General features: G+C 35.5%; 2 protein-coding genes across 2 annotated transcripts in view; both read right to left on the bottom strand.

The window, feature by feature from the left end:
- Positions 1-15,479, bottom strand: part of LOC107556073 (tau-tubulin kinase 1-like) — a 32,278-nt gene extending 16,799 nt beyond the window's left edge. Inside the window, exons 1-11 of the mRNA XM_016239074.1 lie at positions 15,361-15,479; positions 11,159-11,311; positions 9,346-9,493; positions 6,904-6,977; positions 6,530-6,670; positions 6,301-6,405; positions 4,886-4,894; positions 3,695-3,760; positions 3,500-3,592; positions 3,237-3,362; positions 2,891-3,045 (exon numbers count right to left, since the gene is read on the bottom strand). Of these exons, the coding sequence (XP_016094560.1) occupies positions 2,891-3,045; positions 3,237-3,362; positions 3,500-3,592; positions 3,695-3,760; positions 4,886-4,894; positions 6,301-6,405; positions 6,530-6,670; positions 6,904-6,977; positions 9,346-9,493; positions 11,159-11,311; positions 15,361-15,363 (1,073 nt within the window). The 5' untranslated portion in view covers positions 15,364-15,479. The remainder of the gene's footprint in view (positions 1-2,890; positions 3,046-3,236; positions 3,363-3,499; positions 3,593-3,694; positions 3,761-4,885; positions 4,895-6,300; positions 6,406-6,529; positions 6,671-6,903; positions 6,978-9,345; positions 9,494-11,158; positions 11,312-15,360) is intronic.
- Positions 15,480-17,412: 1,933 nt separating this feature from the next.
- tpcn3 (two pore segment channel 3) lies at positions 17,413-24,768 on the bottom strand. Its single transcript, XM_016239622.1, has 19 exons — positions 24,510-24,768; positions 23,703-23,785; positions 23,503-23,617; positions 22,977-23,105; positions 22,452-22,568; positions 21,562-21,680; positions 21,337-21,438; positions 21,042-21,168; positions 20,636-20,843; positions 20,385-20,529; positions 20,023-20,208; positions 19,863-19,927; positions 19,584-19,671; positions 19,407-19,476; positions 18,421-18,640; positions 18,199-18,289; positions 17,979-18,092; positions 17,732-17,844; positions 17,413-17,647 (listed from the first exon to the last, which is right to left on the bottom strand). Exons 1-19 carry the CDS (start codon positions 24,612-24,614, stop codon positions 17,523-17,525), a joined length of 2,322 nt encoding a protein of 773 aa, XP_016095108.1. The 5' UTR covers positions 24,615-24,768; the 3' UTR covers positions 17,413-17,522.
- Positions 24,769-25,327: the final 559 nt, after the last annotated feature.

Genomic DNA, 25,327 nt, shown 5'->3' with positions numbered 1-25,327 from the left:
CCTCTATAAGAGGAAAGGAAATCGACAAGTCTGCGATAATCATAGAGGAATATCACTGCTTTCCATCGCAGGCAAGATCCTTGCACGAGTGTTGCTGAATCGCCTGACTGACCACCTGGAACAGGGTCTACTACCCGAGACACAGTGCGGCTTCCGTAAAGAGCGTGGCACGGTGGACATGATCTTCGCAGCCCGACAGCTCCAGGAGAAGTGTCAAGAGCAGAATCGTGAACTGTGCACCATCTTCGTGGATCTCACCAAGGTCTTTGACAATGTCAGTCACAAAGGTCTAATAGTTAATAATAAATAATAAAGATAATGCGCTTATGTCGAAGTTTGGGTGCCCTGACAGATTCATTCTGATGGTACGTCAGTTCCACGACGGCATGACGGCTCGTGTTCTGAATTGCCAAGGCAAGCTCTGCATTCGGCGGACTGCAGACCAACGTGGGACCGCCGTGGAATAAGCTTTGCTACAAAGCTTAAAGTCTACCGGGCAGTAGTGCTGACTACCCTGATGTATGCCAGTGAAACTTGGACTGTATACAGGAGGCACACTAGGCAATTGAACCACTTCCACACAACTTGCCTCCACAGACTTCTGAGGATCAGGTGGCAGGACAAGGTGCCAGACACAGAAGTCCTCTCCAGAGCAGGCCTACCGTCAGTTCACACCCTGCTTGTTACAACAGGCCATGTTGTAAGGATGCCAGACCACCACATACCCAAACAGCTCTTCTATGGTGAGCTGTCTCAAGGAAAGTGATCGCACGGGGGACAAAAGAAGCGATACAAAGATACGCTGAATGCCTCTCTCAAGGCCCTGGATATTGACACCACCCTCCTGGGAAACCCTGGCACAAGACCGATCGACATGGTGCACGCTGATCCACCAAGGCTGCCAGACATCTGAAGCTAGAAGGACAACTATAGCACAAGAGAAGCGAGCACTCCGTAAAGCCAGAGCTGCAAATGCTGCAACAGTGGTAACTACACATGTCTGCCCGACATGCGGCAGATCATTCCGTGCCCGTATCGGCCTTACCAGCCACCTGCGGACACACCGTGGACAGCCCACAACCTGTTAGATGTCTAGGTCCTCTTCGAAAACGATGGACGGACATCATCAACAGTTTTCAGGTACAGAAATACAGTAAACAAATGTCAACACACATGTCTGCCCGACATGCGGCAGATCATTCCGTGCCCGTATCGGCCTTACCAGCCACCTGCGGACACACCGTGGACAGCCCACAACCTGTTAGATGTCTAGGTCCTCTTCGAAAACGATGGACGGACGTCATCAACAGTTTTCAGGTACAGAAATACAGTAAACAAATGTCAAATTAAATACTAATCCTTCTTTATTGTAACAGACTTTATTATGATTAATCTTCTAATTTGTTTTTGTATACATTTTCATATTTTTTGTAAGTTTAAATATGTATGAGATCTCCTTTACTAAGGCGGGACTCTTATTTTGACGGGTTTTCTAGTCTACGTCGGAGCTAACGTTATATGGGTAATGAAAGCACGCAGTTCTTCGGATTTAAAGTTTGTCAGTTTATTAAGCACCCCCTGGCACATGTGTTATATGTGCATGAGATCTGTATATTTGTTTACTGTTAGTTGTAATAAGTGTTTTGTGTAATTACAAACGCTGTATGTTGATGATAATGCAACTGAGAGAGAGAGTTTGGCATGTGCACTTCTCGTGCTGTGTTTTGTTTAGCTCTTATGATGATTTTTTTGGAGTGAAAAAGGACGCAATAAAACATCAGTAAAGTTTTGGTCATCATTCAGATGAGGTCCGCTACACTTATGAAAGTTACAAAAGTTATTTAGTCAAGAATAGTGTGCAATCTTTTGTCTTTTGTTATTTGATTAGCATTAAAGTGCAGACAGCAGCGCTAGGATTATGCAACAGACATTATACAGCTCAGTGCCTTCACGCAGTTAATTAATAAACCATTGGTTTGTTATATCGGCCTTTTTCCTTATATAGCCGATATGCCGATGGTTGTAAATTGAGGAAAAATCGGCCGATAAATATCGGCGGCCGATACATTGGTGCAGGCCCGGCTCCAGAATCAAATCACTGAGGGTGCTTCTTAAAACAGTGAAGGTGCGCACTCTCTCTCTCTCTCTCTCTCTCTCTCTATATATATATATACATATATAAGTGGCGTCTGTTGCTATGGCACAAATGAGCGCTCCATTCATAATCACTAAAAAGCTGTCACTCATCATAGTACATCGCGATCTCACAAAGATGCGTTATTATCAATAAAGTTCTCTACGCTGCACAACGAATCTCTTATTTACATTGCGTCAACACTTTGTTATAATGAGATAATTCATGCTGAACACAATACCTGAACAAAACTTCTGATTCAAGAAATCAAGATATGTCTGTGATTGGCTACATTGCTCAACGCTGCAAAAACACATTGAAATAGAAATCGATCTCCAGTCCAGAGCGCAAACCATAACGCACTGGATAGTTTGCCAAATCTGCAATAAAATGCCATTAATACAGCTTTAACTGAGGGTGCTTAGGACCCCCGTAGAACCGGGTCTGCATCGGTGCATCCCTAGTTACAGTACAAGAGGATCTTGTGAACAATACAGCAGAATGATATATATAGACAGACAGATAGATAGGTAGATAGATAATAATTTATGCATTTAGCAGACGCTTTTATCCAAAGCGACTAACAGTGCATTCAGGATAAACATTTTTTACCAGTATGTGTGTTCCCTGGGAATTGAACCCACAACCTTTTGCACTGCTAATGCAATGTTCTACCACTGAGCCACAGGACTAGATAGAGTCACATGTCCACAGGCATATACGTGTGATGTGTTCACACATGCATGCGGTTCTTACCCAGCCATAGCCGCTGTAGGCCGTGTGTTCTGCTGCGCTGCTGTCGGCGTGGTGGCAGATATCATGGAGTCCGTCCCACTTTTCTCCCAATCATATGGCTCGTTCTCTGTGACGATGCGTTCTTTCATGCTGTTCTCAAACACTGACATCAGGAGCTGACACAGACACAGAGAACACCTTACAAAAGACCATTCATATCTGTATAATGAAATTTGTTCATGTAATGCTGCCTTTGAAATATTACATGTTATATATAAGAACATTTCAGAAAAGCACTGCATTTCACTGCAAATATTATACATTTAGAGTGTGAGAGAGAGTGATAAAATGCTTCTAGTCTACGTACCTGATAGTCAGGTTTGGTGTAGTAGTCAAGGCCTAAAACATGCTCCAGGAAGACATTAAACTCTGATGGCATGTGTTTAAGCAGCATCCTATTATCAAAGCGCTCCTTGATCTGACCAACCTGCTCCTATATGATGTAGATGCAAACAGTAGATTTCAACAATGGTGGTCTGATACAGAATAAAACTTAAAGTAATAAACAAATTGAATAAAACACAAGACATAAACACTAATTTTCAAACCAGGCAAGGAACGTCAGAGCACCTTGTCCTTGATTTTCCTCCACGGCAGCTGCCCAGCAGCAAATTCAACCAGCATGTAAAACAATGACCATAAGTCATCATGGCGCCCCATTTCCTGTAAAAACAACACATGAATAAATAAGAATTAGATGATTTTATTTTCTGTAAAATACACTGATATAAGTTCACAGTAAGTTGACTTAAATTAAGCACTCACTTTGTTTTTATGTGCATTCACAGATGCATATCTAACAGTCCCTCGAAATCCTGCAACAGTTCTGGGCTGAAAGCAGAAATGTATTAGGAAAATCTGTTAGCGATAAATGCATTTTAATTTTTGTTATCTGTAATGTACTTACAGTAGAATTGGTGCTGTGTATTAGGGTAAATCAAAACAAATCAGAATGATTTTTTACGGTGCATTACTGTATAATTTTATGCATTATAACTTTCATTACAGTAGTAACAGGAGAGAGACAAACAGTGCACAACACACTCGGAAAGAAGAAGCACCATGTCTTTGCCAAGCGACTGAACATGGCGTTACATTACTACAGAACAGTGAGCACGCAACGCAAAAGGTAAACACCTTCCATCACGTAAATGAACCTGTGTGTCTGTGCGTGCATGTGTGTCTATGAGTCCCAATGGGTCTCTCTCACAAACCTGCTCTAATTTCTTTTTGATTAACTAAATGACGTGACAAGTAGCATCTGTTTCAGAACAAATGACATTTCATTTAGATGCAGTTAATATTCTCTTGTCGTGTTCACTGTTTTATTGGCAATTATAAAGACTGCACTTTTGCTGAACATAAAAGGTAAATCTCACAAGAATTATTCGACATGAATTTATTTAATGGACTTATTAAATGTATTACATATTATATTAAATCATCTTTTCTTTGGATTAGAACATGATTAAGAATCAAACTTGAAATTATATGTGGAATGAATATTATGTGCACAACTTTCAGTTAATTTCATTCAATTTATTTTTTATTCCAATAAACATTTGCTTTTCCTGTCCTATTCCTTACATATATACAGTGGGTACGGAAAGTATTCAGACCCCCTTAAATTTTTCACTCTTTGTTTTATTGCAGCCATTTGCTAAAATCATTTAAGTTACAACAATTCTGTGTTTTTCTGTCAATATGGGGTGCTGTGTGTACATTAATGAGGAAAAAAAAAATAACTTAAATTATTTTAGCAAATGGCTGCAATATAACAAAGAGTGAAAAATTTAAGGGGGTCTGAATACTTTCCGTACCCACTGTATATACAGTATATGAAAGGAATAGGTTAAGTACTTCTATGTCAATTTAAATACAAAATTGTGCATTATTTTTTATATTGTGGAAAGTTCAGCTATAAAACGAAGATGAAAGTTCCATGAAGTCACTCACAATGAAAGTCTTTCCATTGGTGAGAGTATGGGGGAGAAGGGAACAGATGTAGAAATACGTCAGACATGCACGTCATAACTTAAAACCCCAAACGAAAACTGCAAAAATAAGACAAGATGGTCAAACAAAAGCAAAAGCAAAAATAATGCACCAGGCAAAATTATACAAATGACCCCATGCAATCCACTTCAAATGCTGTCCATAGAGAATGTTAGTACAACAAAACAGTACCAGAGTACAATTAAAAAGATATAACATCAACAAATATGAACAAAGATATAAACAAACATGGCAGTATGACTCAATTGTACTATTCACACTGAACGCATTCAACAGAAGGTGACATTGACAGTTCTGAGGACACCAAAAATATTTATAAACCTGAAATGATTTATTCATATCCCATAAACGTGATGCACCACAGAATGGATGAAAAATCAAAGCAAATCAATTTCTTCACAGTAAAATTACAGCCTGGTTTTAATCCTGTTTTGTTATTTGTTTAACATTTTAAAGTTATTATTTGATTTGGAGAGCTGGTTTTGAATCAGCTCAAACCAAAATTTCAATTTGCTTCAGAAAAAGACAACAGTTCCTGAAGACTGCAGGAGAAAAACACAGCCAAACCACTTCAATGCTGCAGCACTGAACTAGAATAGATAGATCGATAAATAGATAGATAGATCGATAAATAGATAGATAGATCGATAAATAGATAGATAGATAGATCGATAGATAGATAGACAGATATGGATGGATAAACGAATGACGCTCAGTTTCCTGCCTGAATCGATGAGTACAGCTGACTCAGCTGTGCAGAAATGAAAGGCGAAAGAGAATCTACAGTAGAGAGATTGAACAATAGAGAGAGAGGGCTGAAAATATTACACCCTCTCAGGCTGAACCTGGGGGCATTGCTCACTGATGCATGCAGTCTTATTAAATATTCATACCGCTGCACTAAAACCTGCATGTACAGAGAAATAGAGAGACAGTGTGAAAGATGGAGGAGAGAGGAACATGTGCGAATGAAGAGCTCTTTGTGATGAGCTAAAATAGGAAACAGCCCAGTGCCTGATTCAGAGAGCTCTGTAAACCTCTCATGAGCTTTCAGCTCGTCTCTCTGCGAGCCTGCACTCTTACAGTGAAAAAAGCTTTTTATTGCTCAAATAAATCTCAGGTGCTTCTTAATAAAACCAGACCTTCAGGGGCAATCAAAAGACAACTTATTATCTCAGTAGTAACGTAATCAATAATATTGAATGACAGAAATGTCACATTTGATTGCAGTGCAGGAATCATGTACCCTTATTAAACACATACAACAACTGAGCAATATTAACCATGAAATAATTAAATCTACAATGAATTATACTGAAAGGTATTAAAAAATACTGAATTAAATTGTGACATACCGGTCTGACTTCTCCATTGGTGTTTGTATACTGTCGTGCAAGCCCAAAATCTAGCATATAACATTTCCTGTATGTTGAAGGCAGCCTTCCCATGGCAAAATTTGACTGGAAAGAAAATCCAAAGATCCTTAATAAATAAAATCACTTCAGGAAACCTAATGACAGTGATGCATTGTATTATTATTCTACACAGTCAGAAGGCAATTACAGGAAAGCTATTAAACATTACCGGTTTGATGTCTCGGTGGAGAAAGCCAACAGAGTGAATGGCCTCTATGGATTCTAGAATCTGTTTTCCCAGGCGGAGGGTTGTGCTCATGGTAAAGGTGCCACGTGGCTGACTTCGCCTGAGATCTGCCAGGTTTCTACCCTGAGAGTGATAACAAAGTGTAATTGAAGCCCTCACACCTCCATATCACCAGTAGTGCACAGTCACAGTATTTCAGAGAAAACAGCATGTGATGGTGATCTACCATAAAATGTTCCTCAATCTTTGACTGAAATATAAATCACCAATCTAGTTAAGGGTTACTTATTTGCAGTGGGGTTGATGAGATTTGATGTTACTGTATATGTGACTAGTTATGATAGAGAATCGTTTACCTGCAGCTGCATAACGACATAGTTGAATTTATCATTTCGCCCACAGCCTATGAACTTACACACATGGTCTTTACCTAAAAAAGAAAATAACATAACACATGGGCAGGTCATTTATGAAAATATTTTAAAAAATGACATTATTGGTCAGGGTAATTAAAAGACCAAGTACAAAGATAACTATATTCACTTAGCCAATCAACAAAAAAATCTTCCAAAATCTACTGACAGATGTGTCAATCAGTGTCGTTATTGTTAACTAAAACTAAAACCATTCCAATAATTTTTAACTGAAAGCTTTTTAATTGAAAGCCGCAATAAAATAAAATATGAATATACATTTAAAAACTTTTAAAAAACTTTTTAATTTAGACTTATAAATTAGAAATGTTGCCTTGGCAAGTAACAAAAATAATTAAACGTTCATTTTTATAATTTTAACTTATAAAATGAAAAAATAAATAAATGAAAGCAAAATAGAAATAATTAAAAAACAAAAACAAATAAAAATGACAAAAAACTTGAACAATGAATAAACCTTAATCTAAAATTACAATTGCAACTGAAAATTAAAAAAATAACATTTAATTCAAAATATTAATATATACTACATATATATACATGAAATAATACAAAAATAACACTGGTGTCAAAAATGTTTTTTGTATTTTGTGAGTTTGAGTAAATACTAAATGTAAAATAAATGTAAAAAAATCATTTCAGCAATTTTTATATACCTAATATCATTTTGTATATATATTTTTAAATAATATTTTGTTTTATTTTGTTACGTATGAATCGGTATTATAGTATGATGAGTTTCATATTTAGTTGTTTTTTCTTTCTTTCTGATGACTAATGGTTGAACTGAATCATCAGAATAAGTGTGTGTATGCTTGGCTGTATGATCTGTAGGCCGCTTCACATGTTCGTAGTCACGTAGGCTGTGTTACTGCCGCTTCATTCACAGAGCTAAATATACAATGTGCCACACATGGTCCACTCTGATGGGATGGTCAGTCTTTACAGATTTTAATAACTGCCTCAGTCATGATGATGTCAACTAAATACTGTATAAAATAACACGCCACTAGCATATATCATTTAGTATTAAGCCTTTGAAAAACAACAGGGCACCTGTTTCTTCAATCTGATTATTTTCTATAATTGAAATGATTCAAACAATACATGTTTTACTATCTTAATTAGAAATCAATTTATAGGTTTTTCCTGTGTCCTTAATATCACTTTTTATCCTGTGAGTCCCCTGTGATATAATTTTAGCTAACCAAAACATCCTCCAGAAAGTTACATCATTTCTGACAGGAAAACAACAGACCAAACATCAGTAAATAATAGAAATGGATAAGATAAAAAAAAAAAACAGTATGGTAATATACAAATTTCAATAGATGGTTAAAAATACAGATTGCCATTCAAATGTTTGGGGTCAGTATTACTTTTTTAATGTTTTAACTCTCTTAAGCTCACAGAGGTGGCATTTATTTGATCAAAAATACAGTAAATATTCAGTAATACTGTGAAATATTACTACGATTTAAAATAACTGTTTTCAATTTGAATATATTTTAAATTGAAATTGATTCCTATGATGCCAGAGCTGAATTTTCAGCAGTCATTACTCCAGTCTTCAGTGTCACATGCACAAAAAATGTTGTCTTGTTTCCAGCCAAAATATCAAAAAATTCTTAAATCAAGAAGGATTTTCTAGACAAGTAAAAATTATTGTCTTGTTTTCAGAAACAAAGAGTTTTTGCTTGAAACAAGATTATTTTTCTTACCCCATTGGCAGATTATTTTGCTTGTTTCAAGCAAACACTCACTTAATTTTGACTTGTTTTTTCTGAAAACAAGACAATAATTTTTACTTGTCTAGAAAATCCTTCTTGATTTAAGATTGTCCCTTGATTTTAAGATTTTTAGATATTTTGGTTGGAAACAAGACAAAAGATCTAAGCTAGAAAAATTTTTTTTGCAGTGTGATCCTTCAGAAATCATTCTGATATGCTGATTTGCTGCTCAAGAAACATTTCTTATTATTATCAATATTGAAAACAATTGTGCTGCTTAATATTATTTTGGAAACCGCAATACTTTTTTTTCAGGATTCTTTGATGAATAAAAGGTTAAAAAACAGCCTTTATTTGAAATGAAAATCTTTTGTACCTAATGTCTTTACTTGATCAATTAAATGAGTGTTTGCTGAATAATTATACTTCTGAACTGCAGTCACTGAATCAGAAGTGTCTGAGTTTATGCAGAGCATATTCTAAAAGCCCAAAAGGTACTTCATAACACGAATGACCCTGAGTATTTCTGTGGGGAATTTGTCTTCAGCTACTGGACAATGTGATGTCTTGTCAATGTCAAAGTGATGTTGATACTGTCCCGAAATACCATCAACTAATGATGACCATGCCTTACCCTGTAGTTTCTTCAGAACTGCCACCTCCATCTTCAGGACTTGTTTGGGCTGTTGAGCTGACTCCACTTTTAACGCCACATTCTCCCGAGTCAGCAGGTCCAACGCCTCGTAGATTTCCCCGAACCCCCCTCCACCTATTTTCTTCAGCTGGACATTAAAAAAAACACACAACAGGATGTTATCTACATTTTTTTTGTGTTTCATTTGGTTGTTTTCCTCCCAATGTAAGTGCTGTCAATGCTTGATGATCTCATAAAAATGCACGCAGCCTTTCAAAGCGTTTTTTAGACAAAGCATTTGGGAACCATTAAAAAGCCCTTTGTAATATCTGCATTTCAAGTGCCTCAATAATACCTTGATTTCACTCTCCTGAATTATACATTTCAAACAACAAACTCAACAAATAACACTGTAACATAAACATGTGCATGATCGTGTATAGCCTATGTGAATAATCCTTGATTCACTGATTACCAATTTAGAGGGTACATCTATTGATCAGGGATACGCAATAGTGCAGCAGTCCCACTGCAGACAAACTTTAGTCAGCTTTGCATAAATGTGCTACAAATGTCACAAAACAGACTAATGCATTTCCAATAGACAACAGAGAAAGCAAAGCAGAAGTTTTCTCATTTCAAATGACTCATAAATCATCCCGTCTATTTGACAGCCAGTAATGTCACTCTCTCCCCTCCTTCTCTCGAAGTCAAGAGTCCATTTACTCTGGCTGGAATTGAGCAGTCATGCGAGAAGATTCTCTTCTCCTTTGTACTGGGAATTTTGTGGAATTTTATCTCTCTGTAATGTCTCTTGGCAAGACAGTCCCAGTGATTGGGGTCAAAAGTGTGATTAGTTTTACTGTTACATAGTCTACTCATAGTCAGAACAGGAGAAAAGATATGCGTCTGAAACACACATATATATTTTCATCTATATAAGCACCTATATATGTAATTTTACTGAAAATCTTCAACATAGCATATTAACTAATATATGAATGAATTATATAAATAATATATAATTAAATACATTTATATATATATTAATGAGTCTCTTATTCTCACAAAAGCTGCATTTATTTGAATAGAAATATAGTAAAAACAGTAATATTATGAACTTTTATTACAATATAAAATAACCTTATATATATTGTACAATATAAATGTAATTTATTTCTTTGATTGCAAAGTTGAATTTTTAGCAGCCATTATTCCAGTCTTCAGTGTCACTTCGGAAATCCTTCTAATAGGCTGATTTGCTGCTCAAAAAACATTTATTATTATCAAAACAGTTGTGCTGCTTAATATTTTTGTGGAAACCATGATACATTTTTTTCTGAATTCTTTGATAAATAGTTCATAAGAACAGCATTTATTTGAAACAGGATTTTTTTGTCTTTATTGCCATTTTTGATCAATTTAATACATCCTTGATTAATAAAAGTATTAATTTCTTTAAAAAGAAAATTGTTACCCCAAGCTTTTGAAAGGTATTGCAATAATACTAATTCATTAACTAAAGTTCATTTTAATAATTATTTTCATTCCTTATGTTTTTTTAACACTCCAAACCTCAGAAAAAAATCCAGACATTACATTCAGACATTGTTTTTTTTATTTATTTTATTTAATGCAAAAAAACATAACAAAAGACAATAAATACTACTTAGGATTTTGTGCTACTTTTAGGTCACTAATCAAAAAAAGCAAAAGCACACAGGATGTTTTGTATTGTTATATTTATCTTGGTGCATTACTGTGCATCCCTGTGTGTATACAAATGTCATGTACAGATCTTCTGAACACCTACCACTTTCCATCGTTCTTTGACCATGCAGTTAGGGGGCAGAATGTCCTGCTGCTCTGCAGTGCCGTTCATGTTGGCGTTGTCCTGCAGAGCTGGCGCTAGGCACTGCAACCCTGAGAGCACTCTGGCAGCCCCCAGCTTAAATGATCCATTTATCTGTGAAAAGCCACCAAAATGTGTTAAATTACCTATTCATTGCTATCATGCTTTTGGTCAGTTGAGCTGGCTTCTACATGCAGTGGCCAGTCAAACTTCAACAAACGCTAACATTCCAAAGAAAGCCGTTATCTTTGGAATGTGTGATTTAAGAAAGTAGTTATGAGATAAAACCAATTTATTCCTGCAGTTAATTACTGATACATATTCAAGAGGCAAAATGTACTCTGAGCATTTTAATGTTACTATGCTGTTAGCAGACAAAGAAAAGGTCTACTAGGCACATCCATTGACCCACATACTTTTTGACCCAAATACCTGCGCAAATAAAATAGCCATAGACAGAGGAGAAAAGTCTAGAAATCATGTGAATGAAGAAGAACGCACTAGCCCGCATAAACAAACTGTGAGGATATTTCTAACACCACATGCTACTGTATAGATGCCAAGTAGCTTATAAAGTGTACAAACGGGATACTAAAACAGTTCCATTACTGTAAGCGTGCTGGGCATTTCTGATAGGATTTAAACACAAGACATTATCAGAACACCGAAAATATTCATTAACTATTTATTGAAATTAACACATTTATCTTATTGCCCTACAGCAATAGTATTCAAATCCCAAGCTAGACCAAAAAGGGACACACTGACATTAAAATTCTGTCTGATATGGATAAGGTTCATTACAATTAAATACTATTTTGTCTAAATAAATTAAAAACAAAACACTAAAAACTAAAATCAGTCATTTTAAAATATTACAAGCAAATTTGAGCATCACAAAGTTATATTATACAGTATATATATAAAAAAACATATTCAATATGAGATTGTCTAAAGCTCAATTTAACAGTGTTATTAAATTATTTTAGTGTTTTTTAAAGGTTAACTCTGAGTGAATTTTAATGTTAAAATAGGGAAAACAAACATGTACAAATACCGTGAATATCCAGTATCAGCTAATAACCAATATATCGTGCATCCCTAAAATAACAAGGCCAAATACTACTCCCACTGTAAAAAGAGTCAGATCGATAAATGGTTTGACAAACGTATTATAATTATTATTATTATTTTTTATACATATATTCACACTTTTTTTAAAATCAGCTATCAGAGCTTAAAGTTTACCAATAAACAGCAAAACGGAATCTGGTTTTCAAAAACAGCATTCAAACTTTAAAAAACTTTTATATGTAAAGTAACTGAATATTTTAATGTCTTTATTGAATAAATTATATGACATTTAATTATTATTACTATTATTAAACACAATGTAGCCTAGTTAGTATTGAGTCAGAAAGCACAAATAGAAAAATTAATTAAAAAAAAACTGTTAAAAACAAATATAAATGGCAACGGTCATAAAAAACTATATCCGTCAATCTCTAATTCTAAAACCAGATGATTTATAATAAATTGTATTGGTCAGTCATTCAGTTTTTAAAGACTTAAATACCATTGTCCCACTTTTACATTAAACATCAGCCTTTTAGCACAAATGAAGTTCAGCACTAAATTAAGACTCTAAATGCTTATTAGAGCACAGAAACTTTACTCCAAGGTTCAATTTTGGAGTTACATTCTATTAAACTAAAGTTAAGAGCATATTAGAACTAAAGTTAAGATGCATCTTAAAACCCAATAACATGCTATTTGGCATGCAGCACCATTGTTTTGTTGGTTAAACATGCAGGGCCCAGCTCGGCTCAGATTCAGTAGCTCAATCGCTAACTCATGCCCAGCCCAGCATCCGTCAAGAACTGAAGTCTCTAGTGCAGCATCTTAGAGAAGTGCTCTACAGACAATATAGGAACAAACTGCACTATGATATAAGGTAGACAAAGAAGAGTGACAGAGCGTTATATTGCCAACTCATGTGCCAAGTTCCTGACACCTGCACTGATCTGCAAGGAGATTTGGGGAAAACGACTGGAAGTTGAAAGTCTGAATGTTGTACAGGCAGTGGCAGGGATGAATGATGCAGTTAACAAATATATAAAAGACTGAAAGCTTGTTTGGTCCGAATGCACATGAGTTGGCAACGGAATGTAAGCAGTGAAGAGTTTAATCACTATGCGTTGGTTTCTGAACACTGAGATACAACTGAAGTTCATTAAGCCAGCATTTCCACACCCTGCAGTGGCCAGTTATCAATGAGCTCTTTATTCTAGCTACAGTGTTGTGAATATATTGTAGAAGAATGTAGCTATTTATCTTGTTTTTGACCATTATATCTCATGCCTCACTTTCCCATCTTTTCATTCACAGCCAATCAGCAATTGCTATTTGTGAAACAGAGGCCGCCCATGTTTTCAACGACCTTGGTTCCGGAAGTATTTTTTCCATTCATTTTTCCCAAAGGGATTTTTAAAATTCTTTGTTACAGAGTTATAAGCCATGAACCAAACCGACGAGCTACGAGGTGAATCACAACATCGGACAAAATAACAAAGGGTATAAGACTGTGTACTTAACCCCTTTAATGATGAAATCCTACAATCCTATGAAGCATTGCAAATGACATAAATTACAAATAAATCTATGGAGAATTATAAAACTATTGATTTAAAGAAACAACATATTTTACATTTTATATATAATCATTTAGCAGACGCTTTTATCTAAAGCGACTTATGCAAAGATTTATTGCAAAATATGTACTGTAATTTTTTTTACTGAAACTTGTTAAAAAAAACTGTTAGTGGTTGCCAGAATTTTACTGTAAAAAATATGGTAGCAGCATTTGAAGTTTTACAGATTTCAATTAAATTTACAGTAAAACAATTATTGAACTGTAATCATGTTTATATACCAAAATACTTTTTTTATTTGTTCTTATTCACTTCCAAAAAACTGTGCATTTAAAAGTTTTTAAAATTACATGAAATGTTCCATTAGATATATTAGTTTTTCACCATATATATACAGTGGGGAAAAAAAGTATTTAGTCAGCCACCAATTGTGCATGTTCTCCCACTTAAAAAGATGAGAGAGGCCTGTAATTTTCATTATAGGTATACCTCAACTATGAGAGACAAAATGAGAAAAAAAAATCCAGAAAATCACATTGTAGGATTTTTAAAGAATTTATTTGCAAATTATGGTGGAAAATAAGTATTTGGTCAATAACAAAATTTCATCTCAATACTTTGTTATATACCCTTTGTTGGCAATGACAGAGGTCAAACGTTTGCTGTAAGTCTTCACAAGGTTTTCACACACAGTTGCTGGTATTTTGGCCCATTCCTCCATCCAGATCTATCAGGGGTAATGTAGTTTTCACCAGGAATTTTGCTGTTATACACAATTATTTAAAAAAAAGTTGAAATAATGTTGGCTGATGGCTTCAACAAAGGCATATACCACTGGTTATCAATCTTGATGCTCACAGGTCTGTATTGAACGGTTTTTAAGTTATCATTCCACTATGGAGAAAATGAATGGGATTTTTACTGCAGCTACTAGACTGACTTTTGCACTCTATTGTGACCATATTTGGAGATTTTTTTTTTTTACTGCATGAGAAACATCTTTGCAACCCAAAGTGTAAAAGGTCTGCCAATGTGTGGAAATACTATTGCTTCATTCCCATTACAAATGGAATCCACCTTGGGCCAAAGGACAGACAGATATCCTTGATATTTTCTACATTAGCTGCTATCTACCCTCTCCCTTACAAGCGACTAACTAACAAGCAGGTTCCAAACAGTCTTACGGGTGTTGTTCGCACACAGGCCATAATGCTGGCGAAACAACTAAAGCATTCAATTGCACGGCTTGTATTCCTGCTAATCTGCATGTGAGCTTTTTTCTCAGTTTCGTTCCAGGGGACCCATGGGATGTGAGGTTACGGTGAGCGAAAAGCAGAGGGAGTTTCATTCAAGTCACCTTCATTAACAAAGAATAATCATTTAAATTCCTCTGAATCCCAGGGAAGGGAAGCATCAACAGCCATTTTGTGATCAAACTCTGATAAGTGAAGTGCAGCCACATTTCCAAGAAGGGAGAGGGGGGAGCTATGAAGGACGGTGTAACTCTCTCACCATGTTCACAAATCTCTTCAAAAACCTTACGTCTCTGACAAATATCTTGCAATTGACCAATTTAGTCGACGCCAAAACCCTCCTTTGCCAGCCTACAAGCCAGAAAAACAAGAGAAGAGATGGATTATACTTAACAAGCAATTGGTTTTAAGCACTTTGATCTGATGCAGCGCTTGATATGACGTTACGGCTGTTTTGTTTTCCTTCTCTGTGCTAGTTATCAAGGATTTGGCACATCGGTCAGTAGTGGCCGATGATCTCAAACCGTCAGCAGTTTCTCTTTTGACTATTATGACACTCACCATCCATCTTAAGGCAAGCATGGGTCAGACAGAAACGCAATCCTTAAGGATGAATGTCACAAAGGTCAGTTTGCACTCAATGTCCCAGAGAAAGGTGATACATGCATTATTGAATCATAAGCTGATGCGCAAAATGAAAAAAATGTGTCTTTGACTTGACATTACGAAAAGACATTGCCGTTACGAAAGCCCTGTGAACTGAAGAAAACACAAAAGATACTGGTGTGCAACACAGTGAAATGGACACAGATACATACACAAATTACAGCACACTTGGACACATACGGGCCAATGAAAAAGACAGAGAGCAAATACATATAATGCTTTCATAAATGCAGAAATGTTGTGTTCAAATGCATAAGGGAGAGCAGGGGTAGGCGGTGCCAATTTTCCTTTAGTTTTCCAAATAAGCTGAGAAGAAATAATATGAATTCTCAAAAAAGGCCCATGTTTTGTATTGTCATGTATTTAAAATAAATAAATAATAATGCACTATCCCTTTCTTAAAGAAAGGTTTAAAACAAAGGTTTACTATGCAGTGGAATTATTTCCAAATGTATTTATTTATTTTAATAAAATACAAAGTGGGGGGAAAAAAACTTTTCAAATCTTTTTAGATAAATGCCTAAAAAACTAAGTATAAGAAAATTTGGTTTGACATACAAGTTATTTTACCTGTCATGTAGAAAATTGACTTTCACACGCAAAAACTCACTTTTGAAAACCTAAAACACACACACACACACCTTTCACTCAATCACAGGAAGATGTATACATGACGGACCCTGTCAAAATATTTGGATGCAATAATTGTGAGGATGGCACATCTTACCCCATGTCACAGAGTTGGAGTAAAGTTTGTAGGAAATGTACACAATATTTAACAGAGCACTATATTATAACAACTTCTGGCTTACATAAGACTTAACATTTCACTGCAATCCTTACTCCAGATTATTTCACATGCTTTAGTAAAAAACAGAACAAAACAAAAAAAAGGCAATTCCCTATTTTAAAATACATTAGGATGCTCTCACCCTACCTGGCACACAGACTACGTAAAGTCAGTCCTTTCCGTCGTTTAGAAATCTTCATTTGGGACCTCACAGTAACACAAACCATCAGCTGGGACCGTTTTTAAAACCATAAACCGCCTAATTTGTGCATTTTGTTACTGATGCTCCATCTAGCTAAAATTCTGTCCACAGGTGTTAAAATAAAAAGCGGTATTACTATTAAGAAAAACGCAAATTTAAATATTTATCTGTACTGTGTAACTTAAAACATTTCTCAAGCACACTGATAATGCACTGCAAGCCAGTGGACTACCTCAAAACACCCACTGGAAGCTCACTTGGTTATATCACTCTTCCTCTCTGACCTCCACCACAGCGAAGCTGATGCTCTACAACCGGTATTCCGCTCTCTGCTGGTGGACTCTTCACTGCACATTAAAACTAAGCAATTTATAAGTCATATAGTAGTTTAGTTCTTATGGGAATATGTTGGATATAAACGAGTCGCTATAATAAATATATATATTTTTTTATTATGATTGCCATTTTAATTGGTATGTGTACAAAATTTTACTCTGGAGCAATCCTTGTTGGTCTTGGTCATGTAGTATATTTCCGTTATTTCAACAAAATTATAAAAATAGAAAAAAGTTGCTACATTGTAATATAGGCACACACACACACACACATAATATATACAAATGATACTCTTTGATGACTGAAAAATGAATATTAGTGGTCCATATATTGAAGTATTTATAATAAATCTTATCAAATATGTCATACATAAAGAGAATCTTTGATACAAACTGTATTTATATATTCACATGTTTTTTAATGTTGGTTATACGGAGTCAAAGACAGGGTTTGAGAAGTTGATGTTTTCTGGCTCCTCTTCCTCGACGAAATCTTCAGGACGAATATCTGTTTCAAACATCCGCTGCAAAAGTCCATCCACAGTTCTGGATCCTGAAAAATAAAGCAAAAGTAGTCCTTCAATACTTCTGTTCAATTCTATTCTATTCTATTCTAAAGTAAAATAAAATAAAATACTTCTTGAAGCAATCTTGAACATGAGGGATGGCTTCTGTTTGCCAGCTTCAGAAGGACCTAGTTCATTGTCATTGCTTTCCATTGCATCTACAAGACCAGTGTCCACACCATCCCTGACAAACACAAAACCACATAAACCTCCATTAAACCCAAAATCAACAGCAACAGGATGCTATGCTGATATGCATCCATGAAACGTTTTGTTTTTTAATCAAATAACTTGATAGCAGGTTTAAATGGCACATACTGTTGAACATTAAGCTCCAGCTCCTCTATCTTTTTCTCCAGAGAAGTCTGCAGGTCACTTTTGTCAATTGTGTACTCCACCAAGAATGCCTCCAAGATAAATGCTACAAAAATACTGTGGGAAAAAAATTTATAATATTAGGCTCACTACTCACATTATGCATATTTGTATTTCAAAGCAAAACACAATAATAATATTCTAATATAGTCCATATTCTTACTTGATTATAATAATGACGACCACAATGTGAAAAAGGACGAAGAAAATTCTGGCTGAAATGTGTGTGACTGCTGTGAAACCACTGGTCAACAGTGCAGCTGAGTTAAGGGAAAAGCAATGCATGATAATGATGTTATTAGAACTTTCAAAGACATTAGTCTGGAATTTCACAGCATTATCCTTGGAGCAGAAATACGTTTTGATCTGTATTTGTAAAGGATATCATGCCACTGATTAACCACAGTGAGTTCCAGCAAGACAATGAAGGAAGAGACCACATTGTTGAAGTTGTTCTTGCAGTAGTTGAGTTTAGCAAAAGTGGTTCCTTTAAGGAGAGGGTTTCCACAGTACTCTTGATCAGGACTTGTAGAGTTAGGTTCAAAAAACTGAACTTTACCTTTAAATAATTCCATTCCAACCATGGCAAATATGTAATAGACCACCTGTAGGGGACAGCAGTGGACTTATACTGTACATATTGTTACATATCAATTATGACAGTTTTTCATTACAAATCACAGTCTAATATGCAGCATGAAGGGTCTGCCTCCCTTCAAATGATTAGGTCTCTGTGCCAGGACCATAACAGGTTGGAACAATGGCAGTTCGATGAGGTGCAGCCTTCTTAATGCAGTCATAAATCAAGCACTGCATCCTCCCACTTGCTTTTTAAAGACCCTATTACTGTACAAGGTATCCTTGATGCCAGGTATGGTGCAAAATAGATGGATCACCAATGAGAGGATGGCCATTTTTTATTTTCATACTTTCCAAGAGGGACACAATCATCCATTTTTTTTTTTTTTTTTTAAGCAATAGTCTGTATAATGCATGCAATGTATTGTATCCATTAAAAAGCATGGGGCTGGTACAATTATTATTTTTTTAGTTCGTTATTATTTTTAGTCTCTCATGCTCACTAAGACTGCATTTATTTGACCAAAAATACAGTAAAAAAGTTATATTGTAAAATATAAGTTAAAATAACTGTTTTATATTTTAAAATGTATTTTGTTCATACAATGAAAGTAAATGGGGTCCAAAGCAACACTGAAACGCATTGACTTTTATTGTACAGAAAGAAAGAAAGAAAGAAAGAAAGAAAAAAAGAAAGAAAGATACATAGGTTTGGAACAACATGAGGGTGAGTAAATTATGATAACTGAAAATTTTGGGTCAACTATCCCTCAACAATATGTAAATACTCACCACTATGAGTTGGCCAAATGTAAGAATAGTTGGTCCAATTTTAATAAGAATGTTGATGATGGCTCGGAATCTACAAAGGTAAGTTTTTTAGTTTAATGTCACATGGCAGCATTTAAAAGACTTCACACACACACACACAAGCCACTTTTGTTTAGCATTTGGCTGTAACTATCTGACCTCTTAATGGAATCCACCAAGCGTATGAGTCGGAGGACTCTCAAGATGAAAATTATGTCCAAAATCTGGCGACTTGTGTAACCTCCAGCTGCAAACAAAAATTTGGTCAATCGATTGCAAAGAAAAGACAATAGGATTTCTTAAAGGTATGCTTATAATCACACTTAACAGCTTTGATATAACATTTAGAAAATGCAACATTGTGTCCAGGTACACTGTAACGATAATACATAAGTATATACATCATAACCCTCCTAATGCTTCATACTGGGCACTTACAGTGTTTGAGTGCTGAGTTAATGATAGTGCCAAAGAGTGCAGACACAATAATGATGGTATCAAACCTGTAAGAGATAGATTTTATTGAATTTGCTTTCATCTGAGCTCACACAGGTGTTATGTGATAAAATTCAAGCCATACAAAACAAGGTCTCCTCACCAGTTCCAAAAATGATGTCGAGCAAAGAATGCCCGAGGCTCGGTAGCGTACAGTTTGAGAATGATCTCCAGCATATAAAGAGCCAGAAAACCCCACTCAGCATTTGATACCACAGGGTTCTCCTCATCCAGACCAATGAACACAGCATTCACCAGGATAATCAGGTCATAGACATACACAAACATTCTGAAACACATAATGCAACAAACAGATGACCATATGGGAAGCACATGTACAAACATGTTAAACGGCATCAATAGGTTGTCCAACTGGGTCACAAAAAGAACTCAAGCAGCTTTGTAGTAAAAAAAAAAAAAAGTGAATGTCTCAGTATCAATGCAAGATATTTTGTGTCTATGTACCTCTGATGAACCACATAGCGGATGAATCTGCTGACTGGGGAATTATACATAGAGGGGAAACAGATTTGAATGGGGTGCGGCTGTGATTTCACTGTGATCACCTGAATACTCAGAAGATCAGCAAGCTGGACAAATGCAAACTTTCCTGCTCACACAAAGAAGATTAAGGGGAAAAGTGAAAATTCAATACAACCGAGGTCAAATTTAACTTTTAAGTGCCTATTTTTGAAGAAAAGAAAAATCAGTCTGACCTATGTGTCCTTTATTCTGATCATCTAAGACGCTCCAGAGCAGTTCCCGGTGAGCAATATTGATGTTCGGCTTGACGAGTTTAACCAGATGGTTCCATTTGGTCTGGGTCACCACAGGCTCTCCACCTTCACCCCGGGCCTCATGAAGCAAAGAAAACGCCCGGCACATCTTAAATCTTCTGGCCTTCACCAGCTGCCGGACTTCCTCCTAGAAAGCATGAAATAAATCAAGTCAGCGTTTCACTAGAACTAGATAGACTGATAGAGAGATAGACATATAGATAGATAATAATATTAATTCAAGATTTTCTTATTTTAAAGTAAATAATTTCTTTAAAATGAGATCAACGTAAATGTGCAAATACCATGAGAAATTTGCATGCTGACATTAAAAATATGTGAATACCTTAAGGTGCTTTTTGTAGTTACTGTAAACGACAGCCAGAAAGAAGGACATGAAGGTATATGTGTTGATAATAATGTATAGAATGAAGAAAATAGTGAAGAAAACACTGTAGTTGTATGCTGGCATCCTACAATGAAAACATAAAAACAATATTACAGAAGCATATGCATAGCATGCTTAAAGCATATTGTGGGTTGCTGAAAATCTTTTGTACTACTGAATATACAATTGCACACTAATACAAATTTCACCAAAGAAAAAAACTCTGAAAAAAAAACAACAGTTTAAGACTTACATGACATCAGGGCTATTAGCAGTGGTCACTAAAACATAAAGATCAAAAACAATATCCAAATAGTCTGTGAAATATGGAGAACCATCAATGGTAAGAAGGCCCCTGGGATAAAAGAAAAAGATACAACGAGCAGTTTAATGGTAAATAAACTATTTTTCAATAGACACAAATGAGATAACTAGAAAAACCAGAGGTACAAATGGATGACACTGTATTTAGGGTTACCTTTTCCCAAACAATTTAAGAGCCACGAGAGAAAAGACCAACACGCTGAACATGAATAAGAGAAAAACATAGGAGATCTGAGGCAGCGCATTCCGAATACTCCTGAACGCCCTGCGCAGCTACAAAAAAAAGAGAAAAGAATGGGACTGGAGGAGAGACATTTGTGCCCTAAGGACATACCCTACCAAGTTTAGGATCTGTAAAAGTTTGTAATTTATAAAAAAAATAAAAAAAATTACTCGTGCTCAACAAGGCTGCATTTATTTGATCAAAAATACAGTAAACACAGAAATATTGTGAAATATTGTTTCAATTTAAAATATAATTAATTTCTGTGATGACAAAGCTGAATTTCTAGTCGAGTCACATGATCCTTCAGAAATCATTCTAATATGCTGATTTGGTGCTCAAGAAACATTTCTTATTATCATTGTTGAACACAGTTGTGCTGCTTAATATTTTTTGTGGCAATAAGATGCATTTTTTTCAGGAATATTTTGTGACATTATAAATGTTTGTATTGTCACTTTTGATGATATATATATATAGAGAGAGAGAGAGAGAGAGAGAGAGAGAGAGAGAGAGAGAGAGAGAGAGAGAGAAATATTTTGTAACAAATGTTTGTATCGTCACTTTTGATGATATACTGTATATATATATAGAGAGAGAGAGAGAGAGAGAGAGAGAGAGAGATAGCGAGAGAAAGATAGATAGATAGAGAGAGAAAGATAGACAGATAGATAGATAGATAGATAGATAGAATGGATAACTGCACCTCATAAAAAAGAACAAATGAATGAACTGGTAAGTTAATTAAATAATGCAGGAAATACATGAAAAATAATTGATAAAAAATTATATCTATTTTCTTTTGATGGTAGTTTTCTTACTTGTCTTCCCTCTGTAACATTGACTAACAGAAGTGGTCTTAAGACCCTCGACCATCGGATGGCAAAGTAGCCAGTTGATTTCAGAGCCCCGTATATAGTCAAATCTATGAAAGAGAGCTGTGAGATGGGAAGAGTAAAGAAAGGTCATGAAATAAAAATGCAGTTGCATTCCAAATCTCCCAAAATTTCTAGGTATGCAAGCTAGATCACGACACTCGTAAACCATCTGCCTGGCTTCACTAAATGTCTACTCATAGTCAGTGAACGTCACATTTCCTGGTGATCATGCAGAACTGCTGAGAATGACAAACTATGGGCTAAAGTTCATTTCACAATGTTAAGACTACTTTCTCAGCATTTACTCTTGTTCAAACAGAATACTTGAGGTTGAATCATTAGTATTATATTATATGAATAATATATTATGATATAAACAAAATAAAACTAATTATGTACCTGTAAATTAAATGGAAATGAACAGTCCAAAAATATGCTTAAAACATGCATTTTAGATTAGAGGCCTACCGTTACAACGACTATGATGCAGATATTTTTGGGATCCTTCCAGAATTTATCCTTTGGAATGACTTTGGCATAGTGTACCATCCGCACACTGAACGCAGAGAGACATATGATCTCAATTGTCGAAGTCGCCTAGAGAACATAACATATGCGCGCGCACACACATGAAGTTATAGAATATCACTACATTTGACGTTCTTATATGTGAAGCGTTTCAATGAAAAAGACGTTTTTCAATGAACATGAATTTCCAGGAAATATCCCATTGTGTGATATGGGGGGTTGGCATGGAATCCAGGATGTCATAAAAGCTCTCTTTTATGTTGCTAGCCAAGTTATGCACTTGGAGAGTACAGTATATTGCAAATTCGATCAGTGTTAAAACATTTAAAACAATGTATTATATATAAAAATGTTAAATATACAGTGTCAGTGTTTAGGAAGTTTCCCCGTTTACACAATCATAGGCAATTTTTAATTTCAGAATATAGAGCATAATACATGCTTTATAGTTAAACGTAAGTCATACCCATATAGGAAGTGGCACAACAGCAGGATCCTCAAAGAGAGCCAGAGCAAGATTTACAATGATGAATGCGTATACCAGCGTCTGCATGAACCAGTGATTGTACAACAAGTACAGCCTGTGGAATATTTTACAGATTTTTTAATGCATAATCTAGTAATAGTCCAAGTTATGTAAATGATTGCTAGAACATCATCTCTTACCTCACAGCCTGTGGTGAAGTATCAAAAAAGATGTTCCTGTTATACTGGGCATCTGACACATAGACTGTGGCAAGGTCGAATTTCTAAAACAACATCAGCAAAACCCACAGACCAAAAAGAGTGAATATAAACCAGTTTGATAGGCCATTATAGTCCACATAAAATAATTTATTTATCCACATCTCACCTTTTCTAGTTTATTTTAAATGCTTCTGTGGAGTGACAAATGGATTTATAAAAGTGCAAATATACCATGTAATCTCTCAATTAATATCATGTCATAAAATCTGCATAAATAACACTTAATAAATTAAATAATTAGCAAAAGGCTGTGTAAAACTGAATTAAATGGAGTGGCACACCGTATCAACTTATCAAAACTATTTTGTATATTTTTGTTCCTATAACAACTTTTCAAACTACAGCCATCACTTAAAACTCTTTGAAAAAATAGGACTAATATGTGCATGATTATTCTTACAGTTAACAGTTTAGTCCATGCATGATTACATTTGTATGGCAGACTATCATAACAATGCAGCTCTCTACAAATGATAAACAATTAACAAGAACGTCTGAAATGTTTGCAAAAGGCTAACTTTTTTTCTCTTTACAAGGAAGACGTTTCTCTTGTTCCACAATTTAAAAGGATCGTCCATGTTGCGTTAAGTTCAAGAGACTTTCTATCCCAAATAATCTAAACTTAGAATCAGAGTTCCATCTATTAAGCAGAACTTGTTTTTTAAACCCATATGTTTAGATGATTACATTTTCAGTTTCCAAGAACACCATATCCACGTAACATACCTCTGTCATCTCATCTGAAGGGTTACTGGAAACATTATTTCCTCCATTGGTTAAAACTTTATCCTTTGATAAAGTATGGCCCTTTGGTTTTTCGCTCTCAGACATTTTTCTCTATTCCTCAAATTGTCCCTGTCCTTACGCAGCTGATACAGATCCAGTTCGCAGGAAATCCCGTCTGGAAAAAGTTCATCTTGCAAACGAAGCGAATTTACTCATCCTAGTATGGCGAAGGCCTCGCTATTACAACTTTATGAGCCACGCTTTCACATATGGAAAATCACCGAACGTCAAAATGACCTAATTAATATTTAGTAGACAAGCCATCTCACCAATCAACGCGAGGATGATCTATTTAATATTAAGAGGCACAGCCTTCCATTGAGGAGATGCCTTGCTTTGATAGGATGAACGCCATATCTAATTAATATTCACAAGAGGAGGCCTCGCCATAGTAGGATTTGATTGGCTAAATCCCGCATATTCCAAAAGCTGGAAATGTCTCATTTGGCGTCAGCCTCCAAATAAACAATTATGGAGCGAATAATATAAATAGTCAAGAACATGTATAAGCATTCAATATACTATTTCCTTAAAACGGAGTTCGCAATGCTGTGTATTTTGACCGGTCATGTGACTGAATCCAGCGGAAATAGCGGAGAGGATCCACAGGCTCAAGAAAACACCCCAACGACTGTTATGATTAACCCATTGTTCCCTTATGTTTACACTGTAATTTACTCTGAGATCTCAACACAAGAGGAACACCACAACATCATATAATGTATTATCAACTTGTATGTATGTATGTATGTATGTAT

This window comes from Sinocyclocheilus grahami, unplaced genomic scaffold (genome assembly GCF_001515645.1).
Source record: "Sinocyclocheilus grahami isolate Dianchi unplaced genomic scaffold, SAMN03320097.WGS_v1.1 scaffold20.1, whole genome shotgun sequence".
Lineage (NCBI taxonomy): Eukaryota > Metazoa > Chordata > Actinopteri > Cypriniformes > Cyprinidae > Sinocyclocheilus > Sinocyclocheilus grahami.
This window is presented reverse-complemented; position numbering and strand designations above follow the sequence as displayed.